Raw genomic sequence first — 13,940 nt, forward strand, 5'->3', positions numbered from 1 at the left:
ACATCCTGTTGGCAGCATGCCATGGAGCTCTTCTTTGCTCCCATAGGTCACAGTCCGATAAGAACCACTTAAGCCTCCACTAAAGTTGTTTAGGCTGTTCACACCTGCTCGGACTAGATAAGGCCAAGCCTAGATAAACCCCAGCAGCAGAATGTGCACAATCATCGTGAGATCTAGAGCAGCAACTGTTCGTAGCGACAGCTGCCGCAGTCTCGACGGACCACAGACCTCGAAACGATGTGCATGCATGTGCCGTTCACCTGCTTCACTGCACAGCCCACGTGTTGAAGACCGCTGCAGAGGTGGGTTTCTTCATTGACCTCTTTAGGTAAGATACTTTCTGCAGCTAAGTGTACTCTCGTGTGACACGTTCTGACATCTCGTGTGGCAGGCGAAGGCAGTAAGAAGGGGTGTTGTTTATGTTTATGAAAGACAGCAGTTCTCAGTGGAAGAATATTCTCCAAGCTGCTGGCTATAAGCACTAGATGTAAAAATAAGAATTTATTTGTTTATTTCATGAATAAACCTTGTGGGGGTTTTGCCACTTGACGTTTCATTCAATTCAACTTTAAGCAGCTGTTTTGTGTCTATATATATATATATATATATATAGAGAGAGAGAGAGAGAGAGAGAGAGAGAAGCAGACCAAAATAGACAAGATCAGTGGTATTCAACCCAGTACAGTTACACTAGCAACATGTATATTTGACCAACATGGCATATACGACCTGTTATTCTTTCTTATAGGCCTGACATGTCCAAGTGACCTCATGTAAAAATTCCTAACCATGATGACAGGCTGAAAGAGGTATCTGCAGTAAGCTTATTTCCCAGGAAAGCCACGATTAGCCTCTACACGCTCACTCCAGTGGCAGGAGAGGAGCAACTTCATCTGTGAGCTTGTCAGTCGTTCAGTACAACACAAAGTCAGCGGGCACCTGCTGCTTGGAGATTTCACATCGGGAGAGAGTTACACACGAAAGTCCAGGTCAGATTATTTTCATTCTGTTTTCATTATTTTAGTGTCTTTTATTTTATTGGCACTATAACTTTTATAGTCACTCACCTTTTATGACTTTCACAGGGTTTAAATAGATGTGAGACAGTTAGATGAACTGTTCAAGTAACATGAACTAATCTGATTCGTCTCACTTTCATCTGTGCATTAAGCAAAGGTTTATCATGAGCAACACCTTTTCTTACGCTTGAATTTTATATGAAAACGTTTGATGTTCTTTTGGAAGCACTGGCAGTCTTAAGGCAGAAATTAATATCAGGAATCAACAGAAACTAAGTAATTTAGGGAAACGCTGACACTTCATCATTCGTACCTGATGTATTAATACTTGGATTAGTCAAATTTGCACTTACAGTACACCTTAAAAACTCTTTTTGCCTATAAAACCTGAATAATTTCGATTAACTTTCTATTCCCAGTCATGGCCCTTAACTGCACGGCGAGCCTGCCGCCCCCGTCCTGGACGTTCGCGTCGCTGTACCTGCTGGTGTTTATAACCAGCCTGCTGCTCAACTGCACGGCGGCGTGGGTGTTCTTCCAGATCCACGCCCACAAGAAGACCTTCGCACTATACTTGCGCAACATGCTGGCCGCCGACTTGCTGATGACCCTGGTGCTGCCCGTCACCATAGCAACCGAGGCGGGGGTGGGGCCCTGGTGGCTGCGGTCCGTCTCCTGCCGCTACACGGCCGTGCTCTTCTACTGCTGCATGTACGTCAACATCCTCTTCCTCGGCCTACTGGCGCTCGATCGCTACCTGAAGATCGTGCGGCCCTTCGGGGTTGCGCGCGGGAGCTGCCTCTACAACTACTCCTTCACCCGAGCCATGGCAGCGTTCGTGTGGCTGGCCATGGGGGCCCTGTCGTTCCCCAACTCCATCCTGACCAATCAGGAGCCGACGCCGGAGACTGCGCACTGCTGCCCGAGCCTGAAGTGCGCACTGGGGCTGTGGTGGCATGAGCTGGTGGTCTACGTAAACACAGGGATTTTCTCCTCCGTGCTGATCACACTGCTGGCCTCTTATGCCTGCATCTACAGGCAGGTTTGGGTCTCCTCCACCAGGTTTGTAGCTATGGGCCGTCAGAAGCCCAAGTCCCAGCAAAACATCCTGGTGGTGGTGGTGGTGTTTTTCCTGTGCTTCGTGCCTTATCATCTGTGGCGGATCCCGTTCACACGGAGTCAAACCAGCCACCACTTCTCCCGAGAGGTGGCGGCTATGCTGATGGAGGGCAAGAAGATCACATCCTTCCTCTCCACCTGCAACGTGTGCCTGGACCCCATCATTTACCTGTTCATGTGCCAGTCTTTCAGGAGCAAGCTAGCCGAGGTGCTGCGCCTGGTCCCACGTGAGGCCGCGAGTCCTGACTCCGGCTCTCCCACCGATAGGAGGAGAGAGAGCACAGTGCTACGGCTGAGGGAGTGCTCGTCTCTGGTGTGAAGCGGCGGAAATCTGTGCAGACTGAGAGTGTGTTCACACAGATGAAGCTGTTTGGGATCTGCACTTGGAGGAATTGTCTTAAATAACGCAGCTGACGTCTGTCTTCTTCAAGCAGATCGTATGTCCTCGGCGTACGGCGGAGATGTTCACCAGTCCGGGAGCTCTGTTTTGAGGTGAGCCTAAAGTGATTAGTCAAGTCTCAAGTGTCTCTGCTGAAGACCTTTAGGTTTCTGTTATAATAACGTTGGCTCAAATTGCATAAGTTTGCAGCCCTGATTTAATGAATTTATTGGCCCATTCGATGTCTTATATCTAAAGTAGCAATAAGCTTTCCATGTCAGAGTGCTGCAAAACTGGTGGAATTCAAACACCAGCATTTTTTAGCCATAAAGCCTCTCATTTCGTTGGTCACTATGACACCACATATTAAAAAAATGTTGTCACTGCTGTAAGATTCTGTTTAAAGTCACATGCATTATTGACTCACACGCTTCCACACTACATGCTTAGCAGACAACTTTTAGACTCCTACGTGCATAATGTACGCTTCCCGTAATGTTCATTTGTCAAGTTAATCAAGTTAGTGTGAAGTTATTTAAAATTGACTTGTAAGCTTCTTTTTTTTTAAGAACTCGGGCATGTTCTGAAGAGCAAGGTTGCGTATTTAAGATACTTCTTGTTTCATGTGACTATCTTATGTTTTATCTCTGCAGAGCCACATTTCTCACCAAGAAAAGGCCTGCTGACATCCAGAGCATAGAGTGAGTTATGGCTATTTTCTGAATACTGCATACTGCACTCAGTATGTACCATATACCGCATACTGGTCCCTGTAGTAGTATGCAGTGGAGTATCCAGTATGCGACAAACTCAAACCGTACCATGAGGTCACATGAACGTACAATGTTCCCTCCAGCGTTGGAAGAAAGGGATGAAGATCACTACGGCGATAGCTCTGATCACGTACTGGAAAAATTTATTTTGGTCGCATAATGCATACTACTTTTATGCCCAGTCGGTATGAGAGTAGGACATAGTAGTCCATTATAACACAGGAAATATGTACAGTACCTCAGTCCTCAGGCCATGTCTGGCAAGCTGTGAGTGGCTCTTTTTGCTAGCAATTCTTTGAATGCTGTATGTTTATTTTTTTATTATATTTGTTATTTTTATTTATTTTAATACATTTGATATGCACAATTCCTTTAATTACCAGCAGTCACCACAAAACACACATCCCATCAACCAATCAAGTACCCCCATCTCCTCCATGCATAACTGCTACATTCTAAACAAATTCAGAATTATTTTACTAGCAGTTGGTAGAACATGCATCATTTCCACTACTGAAACTGACCAAGGCAAAAACTAAAGGTGGTTTTGAAGAAGAACACAGAATTATTAATGACTGTGAAGAACAACTTTTCTTTATACCTTTGGCATGACAGTGATGTCACTCGGGTCAGGAGATCAAAGCAACAGAGGTCCCACACAACTCACTATGCTAGACTCACCACACAACTCACCACAGAACTCACTACAGAACTCACCAAGCTAGACTCACCACACTAGACTCACCGTGCTTGACTAGGGTTGCAGTAAAACATAATGGGTGGGCATGTTTTTAGTCATATTTTGAAAGCCAGAACTATATTAGGGGCTTGATTTGAGGAAGGGTTGTGAGGAGATGCCAGTTAAAAAGCACCATGGGGACAACCATCCTCTAGTAAACCCTAACCCTCCCTTTCCACTCCCTTTGGATTAATGTGCTCATTTAAGGTGTCTGCTGTCAGTATTTTCAGTCGAACCATATGTGCAATTTACACACCAAGCAGTGGCATAGCTCAGAATTCTGGAGCCTTGGAGCAAGAGGCAGGGTGTGCGACATTATTATTATTATTATTTTTTATTATTATTATTTCTTATTTCTGATCTCTTCCTGCCCTGGCTACCAGCTCGAGGCCTCCTCGCCACGCGTGTTCTGCGTGCCCCTCCCTTACGCTGTATCGAGCTTATCAGGAGGGCTTTATGGCGAATAACTATCGGGGCCGGACAGACGCAGATGGTCCGGATAGTCGCGGGCTTTCTGCGGTTTGTTTGGGGCATTATGCGTCTGCTTTGGATAACACTAGAAATACAACAAGATTTGTGGACTTTCTTCAAAAAGAAACCAGTGAAAGACGTTTGGTGTCAATAAAGCTGAAAAAAATAAAAAGTTTGGCGTTAATAAAAGTGAAAATCTGTTCCTCTTGGGGGATTTAAAAAAAAAATTTCAATTAATAAAAGATTTTTAAAAGGTTCATAAGACGTTACTCCGTCAATAGGGTTATTACATGCATATATATATATGTGTGTGTGTGTGTGTGTGTGTGTATGTATATATATATATATATATATATGTGTGTGTGTGTGTATGTATATATATATATATATATATATATATATATATATATATATATATATATATATATATATATATATATATATATATATATATATATATATATATATATATATGTGTGTGTGTGTGTGTGTATGTATATATACCATGGCAGCATGGAGGGCAGGACCTTTCGGCTCTGCTGAGTTGCACGGTGCAGTCTGCTGGTTTTAGCTGCATGACTGGTCAGAGAAAATTTCACAACATAAAGAGAAATGGGCTTTGTGTTGGAGGGGCAAAGAAAATCTTCCCACCGCCGGCCCTGCTCACCATGTGGTCACCACGCTGGTTTTTCCCTCTGCCAACTTAGGACAGAAAACAGCCGAAACTGCAAATTACAGCACAAAACAACCGCAGTTATAAAATACGGATGTTTCCCAGAAATGGCACCACAAATCCAACTAAATAACAGTAAGCATTATCAGTTACTAAATCATTTTATGTGAGTGTGTGCATTCTTGTCAGGAAAGCCCTTAACCATTACCTAATGCCACTTGATTAGTTGGGTGACAAGGAGCACTGATACAGTGCACTGATAAAGCGCTCCGGGTACAGGATGGTAGAATTAAGGTGGCATTGCAGCGCCTCCATGTGGTTGTCCAATACCCTGAGCACATTTCAATGAGCACAGAAAAATAAATATTACTTTGCCAGCTGAATGAAATTCACATTGAATTTGAAAATCCTGCTTCTTGCTGCACTGTAGTTTGTGCTACTGTCCCTGAGTAAGATGGCAGCCTCCACACCCGTGTTTTCTCTCTTACGATCCTTCAGTCGGCTACGTTTAGCTTAAGTGTCCCTTTTTGTAAAACTGTAAAACTACAAAAATGGCAAAAATGTACTTAAAGTTATGTGGAATTATTATTGATCAAGTAAGTCCAGTGGGAAATCAGTACTATGTGAAAGGTTCAAACTTCACAAAAAAAGGTAGCTGCTAAATTTGCAGTTACAGTGCAACAAACGATTCTATAATGAAAATGACTTTCAATAAAGATTACACTGCTTTGCTTTGCATGATATATTTACAGAAACACCCAACTGAAGTATCACATTCAGATTACCATATGAAATAATAATTCTTTAGCCATTGTGGGCCACATATGGCACAGACCAAAGTGAGCTGTATTTGTTATTTTAGCAGAGCCCACGGGACACTCTTTCCTGTTTGTCCTGCTAGGGCTTCAGTCTTCGACTGAAACAGCACCTCCAAATCTCCTAAATGCTGGGATATAAATTGACCTGGAATATAAAGAGTTTTGACACATTCTCTGACGAGCGCAGTCATGGTGGTGTAGATGTGTCGTTAATGGAGCGTAGGTTTTACGTCAGTTTTTTTGTAGGATAGCAATACCTTTGAAATACTGCTTAAATATCTGATTTAGTCCCTGTAATAAGTGCCGTTGCTTGTAGATTGTGTAGGCCTACATACATGCCGTCTGAATACCCAGTATTTTAATTACATGTATTGGAGTGAATTATTTGAATATTTGTTACATTTGCATAATGCATATATATTTAAAATTTGTATAACAAATTTATATTTGTAATTTGTATAATAAAAAATATATGAGATAAGACAAGATTCTTGATGAGATAAGTATTTTTAAACTTGAGCCTGCTTTAAAATGTTCATTTATCACCCCCAATCCTCCCAAACCGCAGATGTTCGACACAATCACATGACCCTACATGAAGAGGGTCCGTGTAACTGTATTAAATTTTAGGGTTACCCCTTCTAGCAACTAGAGGTCCTCACTGGAATACTAGCGCTGTGTCCATAGTTATAGTGACCTAACCTGCTTCCCATTAGGTTGTCACTGTGAATAGCTTTGGCCTGCGCTGTAGTCTGCACTACCAAGCCGTTTCCTGCTCTGTAATCTTTCCTGTGTACTGATCCTAGCCTGTATTTTTTCGTCTCCGATTCCTGAGGACCTCCCTTGTTCTTTAGCTGGATTTTGCTCTCTGCATTCTCTGGTTTATAAATTATTACCTGCATAACGATCCTTGTCATGTTGCTGGGTCTCAAACGTTTACATTCAGAAAAGTCCAGGGTTCACTGACTACTGCTAGCTCTGTCTCCAGCCAGATTAAACGTTTTCATGAAGTCCTCCTTCAAGTGTATAAATTCTTATTAATTCATGTTACTTAAGATGACTGTTTATCTGACAGTTAATATTAAATTCCAAATTAAATTATTAAAATACAAATTATACATAGATGAATTAAATATATTTTAATACATTTCACACATTAGCATGTGGCCATTTGTTTTGGTAATTTTAACATTTGTATATTGTACCAGTATAAATTGCAGTTCCGTTTTTTTGTTTATCTCTGCAGACACACACACACACATACACACGCACCATACACAGCTGTATCAGTTCGTGCTGAGATTAAGGCATCATATCTAATCAGCTTTCATATTTATTCTGATGAGAACTAGCACACTCTACAGAACTCAAACCTCCTCCTCTTCTTCCTCTGCTTCTGTTTTTCAGCCCCCAGTGATCCCTCACTCTGACCTTTGCTGTGGCGGACGTTGTTCATGACATCGTATAGCGTGAACATGCAGAAGGAAATCTCCTCGTATGCTGTCTTCCTGCCATTCTCAAACAGGCAGGCAAAGGCAGTGATCGGCGGGGCCCCAGCAGTCTGGACCTCCACACACGCCAGATCTGAGTAGGCGCTGGGGCCCTCGTAAATGACCCATGGCTTGGTCCAGCTGTCGGGGTCCCGGGGCCGGACAGAGAGGTGCAGGCCCAGATCACGGCGAGCATCCTGCCAGGTTGGGTGTCCGTACACCACCCAGGTCGGTGTTGGCAAGTCCGTTTTGGAAGCAGCGGAAGCAGCTGGTGGAGTATGGACAGTAGCTGTCTCCCACCTGGGGTGGGGAGGGGCACTCCGGGGGAGGGGCAAGGGGGCTGGGAAACTGACCATGCTGCCATGGCAACCATACCTGGTCTCAGCGAGCTTCGGCACCAGTTGGCCTGCCTCGAAGGTGGCTCCGCCGTCAAAGCTGAGCGCCTGCACGCGGTAGCCCAGGGCACTGCGGGCATTGCAGTATAGCACACTGGCCCTCTCTTCCTCGTCCACCGACACCAGCTGACACTCCACACACTCAGGGCTTGGCACGGCCCGGCCAAGGTGCCAGTCCCGCCCGTGCGTGTCGCTGCGGAAACAAAAGGAGTGGGCCGTGGTTTTGCACAGCTTGCCGAAGCAGTTTCTGCAGTCGATGTGATAGGCGTAGGCGGGGACTAGCAGACGCCCAGACTTTAGCTGGATCCCGTGGCCTGGACCGAGAGCAAAAGTAGCCCACTCTGTCAAAGATCAATAAATAAACGGGGTTCTGTTGCTGGTAAAAGGATTACCAAGTTTATCCGTTAAATGTTGAAATATGCTATTGATACAGTAAAAAAAGACCCAAAGAAAATAGGTTTTAAGGAACTGACAGTTAGAGCCTCAGTCTCACCTTTGATGGTGTCACCGATGGCCTTGTGCGTGAGATCAGTGACAGGACTCCATGTTTCTCCGTGGTCATTGCTGGAAACACAGCAGAGCTTTGTGACGTTATTACCAGTCGCCAACTGGTGGGCTTCGGAGGTGTGACCGAGGACGGCGATGAAGAAGAGGAAGAGCGTCCCCGTGAAGGCGTCATAGACAGGGCAGGGGTTCATGGAGCGGTAGCCTGGCAGACTGGCCGTGCTTAGCACCCGCATGTCCTCCCACTAGGACGGGACAAGAGGACGACGGAAGAGAAGAGGGAAATTCAACGCCTCTCACTTCCATTCAGTGAGACTAAGACTACTACAGAGACTCCTGCAAAGACTAAGACTCCTGCAAGGAGACTAAGATGACTGCAAAGAAACTAAGACTCCTAAAAAGAGACTAAGAGAGTTTGTGTCATACTCTATAATTGCAACTATAGGATACCAGTCCTTTTTCACCGTTTCTGTGTACATTGGAGTTAACTGATGGTATCTTGTTCTCTACACAGTGGCTTGTTTCAATGGACATCTTACATAAATGACCTGATTTAAAAACATGGACAGGCCAAACAACACTACCGGATTACGACTTACAGATGAGAGCAAAAGTGTATGGCTGCTTTTTAAGAACAGCTAGAGATTAGGAATACCTAATCACTCATCATAGACGATTATTTACAGAAGTGGCCCTTCCAGGTCTAGACAGGATTAAGATTCCTGGATTTTCTAATTAGTGCAAGCCAGCAGGTAAAATTAGTTCAAGTTTGTGATGCAAAATAAAGGTTCTGCCATGGTTTCAAAAACAATTCTACCTGCTGGCTTGTGTTAGTTAGAGAATGTCTGCTTTCTGGACCTGGAACGTCCAGCTGGGATTATTAGTGAAATGCTGTAAGTGAGAGTAAGATCTTGGTGTTACCTCTACATAGTTCTTGTAGAAGGTGCCCTTGCGCAGGACGAGCAGGTGTGCATGGGAGTCTGCAGGACTCAGCCTCTCCTCACAGAAGGCCAGGAAGCAGGACGACCATGGCAGGAAGACCAGAGCAGGAATGCGATATGTCACTCCGCTCGCCTCCTTCTGGAAGAGCACGGTGCGGGCGGGTAAACGCGGCCACGATTCCATGGTCAAGCAAAGGGCTTCTGGGAAAAAGCGACTAAAACAGTGCCAAATATTGCAGAGACCAGCTGACATGTGCAAAATAAATACGGACCCCCTGCTTCCTACACTGGATACTCGATGTGGGATGTGGGCCCACAAAATGCTGTCTCACCTTTCCTGCCTGACCTTCCCTGTCGAGGGCGGGGGGCAGTGCATCAGGATCTAGAACACTCGGTGAGGCCATTACCATGCAAAGGGAAAGCTAGCACTAGAGAGAGAATGTGCCCCCAACACACAGTCAGCATTCTTTAAAAAAAGGAAACACTGCCAACTGCCAAAGTAGCGTGCGTGACAAGTTTGATTAAACCTGCCATATGCACTGTGGTTTGCACATATGCACATATACAAGAAAGAGACAGAGAGAGTGCTTATCTGTACACTTAGTTTAACACATACAAATATATCTTTACACTTAGATGCTTACTGTATAAATAGCCCAATGCTAACTGCATATGTCAGTATATTTCAGCATTAATAACTGAAGAAAAACAGTTTTAATTTATTGGTTTATCAAATAATTATCAAACAGGTTACATATATGTAAATCACATATATGTAAAACCAGTTGAAAATGCAATATTATTATGATTATGATGATTATTATGCTGCTGTTGTTGCTGTTCTATATTACCAAAGTCGCATGTGTCCTCACAGGTGGGGAGGAAGAGACAGCAGGCAAAAGGCCATTTTTATTTGTCAATATTAACTCTACGCATCACTATGAATTCTAGACGAAAACTGTTGACAAGCTTGTCAGTCAAAAGTATAGATCAGATTAGAAATGTTGAATAATCAATGCCAAAACAATCATTTTTGACTTTACTGTTTTTTTCTTTACTGTTACTTTACTAAGTTTTTATTGTTTTACTTTAACTTACTGTTTAACTAGCAGTAAATTTAACAACTTAATAGTTTCACAAATGTATCAAACATTCATGTTGTACAAAATAGCAACCAGAAGTAAAAACAGACCACTTACTGTTAGTTGACTATGTAACAGGATGGTAGTTAAACAAGTGCTTGAGGGTGAGATAATAGAAGATAATAATGTGTGTGTGTGTGTGTGTGTGTGTGTGTGTGTGTGTGTGTGTGTGAGCACGTGTGTGTGTGTGTGTGTGTGTGTGTGTGTGTGTGTGTGTGAGCACGTGTGTGTGTGTGTGTGTGTGTGTGTGTGTAAGGGAGTAACATTTCACTTTGTTTGCTTGCATTACATTTTTCAACACAGAAACATCCTAACTAAGAAGGGAAGTTGTAGAAAGTCACATATAAGGAGTAAGCAGTGTGTGTGTGTGTGTGTGTGTGTGTGTGTGTGTGTGTGTGTGTGTGTGTGTGTGTGTGTGTGTGTGTGTGTGTGTGCTGGTTTGGATGACCCTTTTATTAGATAGCTGCCTATACAGAATCATGCTCACAGTTGATCAGTTTATCGGTTTATCAGTGACCCAGAAATTAGCCTCATTTGTGCCTCATCAGCCTCATCGTCCTCCTCACTGCTCTACACATCATCCTCATCCTCATCCTCATCACTGCTCCACACATCCACTGCACGGGTCTGGCGACACCTTCTTCTGCTCACCATTATATTTCAGGCTTGATTATTTCCACGCCCATTAACTGTCCTGAACTCAGCATGCTGAGTTGACATAAGAGCTTCGGGCTCTGTTCGTTACAGGTCATCTATCGTGGTCAGCTTTTCTTTCTTTCCCCCCTTCATGTACAACTATTTTGAAAGTTGAAACGCATTATTAAAGGCCCGCTGGTGTCTTTTACGTCATCGAAGTGCGACTTTTACGTGCGGGGAGTCAGGGAGGTAAAGTTGAGTTTCCAAGTGTGTATCCTGCGATATAATGTTCCTGCTTAGACCTGAGTGACACTTTAATCACACACAGTGTGTGCACGTCGTCTCGGACACCTTTGCATCAGGTAAGTGAAGGCTTTGGCGTTTTTTGGAGCGTTGATGTCATGTAAACTAGCTTCAGGCTACCGAGCTCCCACACACGCAGACTTTGAGGATTAAGTTGATTGTTGTTGTTCTGTTTTCTGCACTGGAGTGTTTGCCAGCCTGTTGTCTAAAATGAGTCGCCTTTTACGTTTTGCGTGTAAAAATAACGTGGCTAGCTAGCTAGGTTCATCTAATAAAAGACGTCTTCTGACGTCCAACAATAAATGCATCATCGCGTCCGTTTCTACGCGCAGCTGCAGCTCGCGCCGGCCGGCGACATGTCGCGCAGGTGGGCGGGCGGCCACGCGGCCTCCGTGCTGTGCGTGGCCTCCGCTGGGGGCGAGGACGGCCTGCTGGCGTCCGGAGCAGAGGGGGGCGAGGTGACGGTGTGGACCCCGGACGGGCTGCCCCTCGCGCAGCTGCGCTTGGCCGCGCGGGAGGACGTCACGTGCACGGCGTTCTCCCCGACGGCCCCCGGGCTCCTGTACGCGGCTCACGGGGAGACGGTCAGCGTGCTGGACGCCCGCCGCCTGAAGGGTGCGCTGGAGGAGCTGCGAGGCGTCGGAGAAGACGAGATCAACGCGGTGTCGGTGAATGAGACGGGTACCCTGCTGGCCACGGCCGACGACTCCGGGGCCGTTAGGGTGGTGGACCTGCAGGCGGGCAGAGTGAGCCGCACCCTGCGCAAGCACGCCAACATCTGCTCGTCTGTGGCCTTCCGGCCGCAGAGGCCGCAGAGCCTCGTGTCTGCGGGACTGGACATGCAGGTGAGTCTAGAACCTCTGTTTATCCAGTCTGCTGGAGAACAGGGAAAACATCACTGGGGTCGCTGTCCAGTTGTCTGAACTGTAGGGTAAAAACCTGCTGTCCAGATTCACTGTGTATATTTGAAACAGACGAAAGGCATATATGTATCTTGGACTAGAGCTGAAGCAGAGAGATGGGACTTGTTCGGTGTAATGTTGCCCTCTAGTGGCTGTCAAGTTCACTATCACTTTTAAACTTCATTTGCACTGAACCTTGTTTTGTTTTTTTTAATCTTGTTTGTTGTTTGTGACATTTCAACATAAGTGATAAGTTTGATGTGAGATCAAACTGCTTGGGGATATTGGCTTGTTAAGGCATAGGATCTGCAGTAAACATATGGAGTTCTAACAAATTGATTAATTGATACAGAAGACCATTAATTTTCTTCTTGTGCTGATGCTCCTGTGTAGTGGAGTGTGCTGTGTTTTCTTTTGCTGCATTTGTTTGAGCCACTCTGGTCCTCCAGGTGATGCTGTGGAACCTGCAGAAAGCTCGGCCGGTGTGGACCTACAGCCTGCAGCAGGCAGCCGAGGAAGACGGCGAGCCGCAGCAGAGGGCGGGCCAGCTCTTCAACCCCCCGCTGGCCCACTGCGTCAGCGTGGCGTCCTGTGGAAACGTGCTCGCTTGCGCTGCCGAGGACGGCCACGTGCACCTGGCGCGGGTGGGCGCGGGCTCCCGGCACGAGCATCAGGGGGCGATAAAGGCTCACAGCCAGGGTGCCGCGCAGGCCCACTTTCTCAGCTTCCTCCCCCACCCTTACTGGCTGGCCACGGGAGGCAACGACTGCGCCGTGGCGCTGTGGGATCTGGGAGAAGAGCCCCTAGTGGCCGCAGAGGGGAAGGGCAGGGGCAAGCTGAAGGCCCCCCACAGGAAGAACAAAGCCAAAGCCAAAGCCAAGTGTCAGGCTGCCAGAGACGCTGAGGCTGAAGAGGAAAAGCGGCGTGAGGGTGAGCTTTCCGAGGAGGCCAGCGGTGCTAATCCAGGAGCGTGGCGCGCAACAGCTGAACCCAAGATAAAGTTTAGCCACGAGGACAAGGTGAACTGGGTGTGTCCAGCCCTCCTCAGGGGCCAGCCGAGTCTGCTCGTGGCAGACCAGAGCCCCATCTTAACCGCCTACTCTCTGGCGGGACTGTAGCCTGTCATAATCCAGCCAGAATCCTGGAAACCTCCATTATAACTTTGTTATTTATTTCTCTTCTGGGTGAACTGAGGGCAACTATTTATACATGACTGCAAAAGAATGAACTGGCCTTAAGACATGATTCTCTTTGCTTTTTTTGGTGTGTGTAGATGGGTTTTGGGTGTCCTTTTTTGCCAGTGAATGTTTCTGGTTGACTGCAGTCAGGCTTCATGATAATATACTCAGTATAAATAAATATTCTTATCAAGTTTTCAGAATTGGTTTTAAGAATTGGGGTGTGTGTGTGTGTGTGCACACGCATGCAAAAAATAAAACATGAAAACATGCAGAATTGCGGAAAGGCTGAAGCCAAGTCTGTGATGGCCCCTCATTCTCTGGGGGTTGGTTACTGTGGCAGAAGGTGGGAATCTTGTTTCAGCTACAGCGTGCATGCTACTGTTTACCAGATCCTTCTCAGCAAACATCTCTTAGTCAGCCTGAAATGTTTATGCATTGTGATGCAGGGCACTGTC

At 45.7% G+C, this 13,940-nt stretch overlaps 3 protein-coding genes across 5 annotated transcripts; 2 read left to right on the top strand and 1 right to left on the bottom strand.

Annotated features, from left to right (window-relative positions):
* The first annotated feature begins 194 nt into the window (after window positions 1–194).
* Window positions 195–7,472, top strand: LOC113583018 (G-protein coupled receptor 87-like). Of its 2 annotated transcripts, none has more exons than XM_027019097.2 (5): window positions 195–328; window positions 749–989; window positions 1,439–2,630; window positions 3,171–3,218; window positions 7,399–7,472. In XM_027019097.2, the coding sequence occupies exon 3, from the start codon at window positions 1,441–1,443 to the stop codon at window positions 2,455–2,457; it is 1,017 nt and encodes a 338-aa protein (XP_026874898.2). In that variant the 5' UTR covers window positions 195–328; window positions 749–989; window positions 1,439–1,440; the 3' UTR covers window positions 2,458–2,630; window positions 3,171–3,218; window positions 7,399–7,472. The 2 variants fall into 2 exon arrangements, with proteins under 2 accessions (XP_026874898.2, XP_026874899.2); XM_027019098.2 differs by having other exon boundaries at window positions 196–302.
* Window positions 7,148–10,413, bottom strand: neu4 (sialidase 4). Of its 2 annotated transcripts, none has more exons than XM_027019096.2 (3): window positions 9,302–10,413; window positions 8,370–8,625; window positions 7,148–8,190 (listed from the first exon to the last, which is right to left on the bottom strand). In XM_027019096.2, the coding sequence occupies exons 1-3, from the start codon at window positions 9,572–9,574 to the stop codon at window positions 7,340–7,342; spliced, it is 1,380 nt and encodes a 459-aa protein (XP_026874897.2). In that variant the 5' UTR covers window positions 9,575–10,413; the 3' UTR covers window positions 7,148–7,339. The 2 variants fall into 2 exon arrangements, with proteins under 2 accessions (XP_026874897.2, XP_026874896.2); XM_027019095.2 differs by having other exon boundaries at window positions 7,148–8,217.
* Window positions 10,414–10,940: 527 nt separating this feature from the next.
* On the top strand, window positions 10,941–13,759 carry wdr53 (WD repeat domain 53). The gene is made up of 3 exons (XM_035528573.1): window positions 10,941–11,461; window positions 11,735–12,247; window positions 12,754–13,759. Exons 2-3 carry the CDS (start codon window positions 11,759–11,761, stop codon window positions 13,420–13,422), a joined length of 1,158 nt encoding a protein of 385 aa, XP_035384466.1. The 5' UTR covers window positions 10,941–11,461; window positions 11,735–11,758; the 3' UTR covers window positions 13,423–13,759.
* Window positions 13,760–13,940: the final 181 nt, after the last annotated feature.

This window comes from Electrophorus electricus, chromosome 7 (assembly GCF_013358815.1).
Source record: "Electrophorus electricus isolate fEleEle1 chromosome 7, fEleEle1.pri, whole genome shotgun sequence".
NCBI classification, from domain to species: Eukaryota; Metazoa; Chordata; class Actinopteri; order Gymnotiformes; family Gymnotidae; genus Electrophorus; species Electrophorus electricus.

Bases quoted from the DNA above. Each gene is read 5' to 3' on its own strand.
- LOC113583018 (XM_027019097.2), top strand. From the start codon at position 1,441: ATGGCCCTTAACTGCACGGCGAGCCTGCCGCCCCCGTCCTGGACGTTC.
- neu4 (XM_027019095.2), bottom strand. From the start codon at position 9,574: ATGTCAGCTGGTCTCTGCAATATTTGGCACTGTTTTAGTCGCTTTTTC. The intron at 8,626-9,301 runs GTAACACCAAGA...GTCCCGTCCTAG, and splicing joins TCTACAAGAACTATGTAGAG to TGGGAGGACATGCGGGTGCT. The intron at 8,218-8,369 runs GTGAGACTGAGG...GATCTTTGACAG, and splicing joins CATCGGTGACACCATCAAAG to AGTGGGCTACTTTTGCTCTC.
- wdr53 (XM_035528573.1), top strand. From the start codon at position 11,759: ATGTCGCGCAGGTGGGCGGGCGGCCACGCGGCCTCCGTGCTGTGCGTG. The intron at 12,248-12,753 runs GTGAGTCTAGAA...CTGGTCCTCCAG, and splicing joins CTGCGGGACTGGACATGCAG to GTGATGCTGTGGAACCTGCA.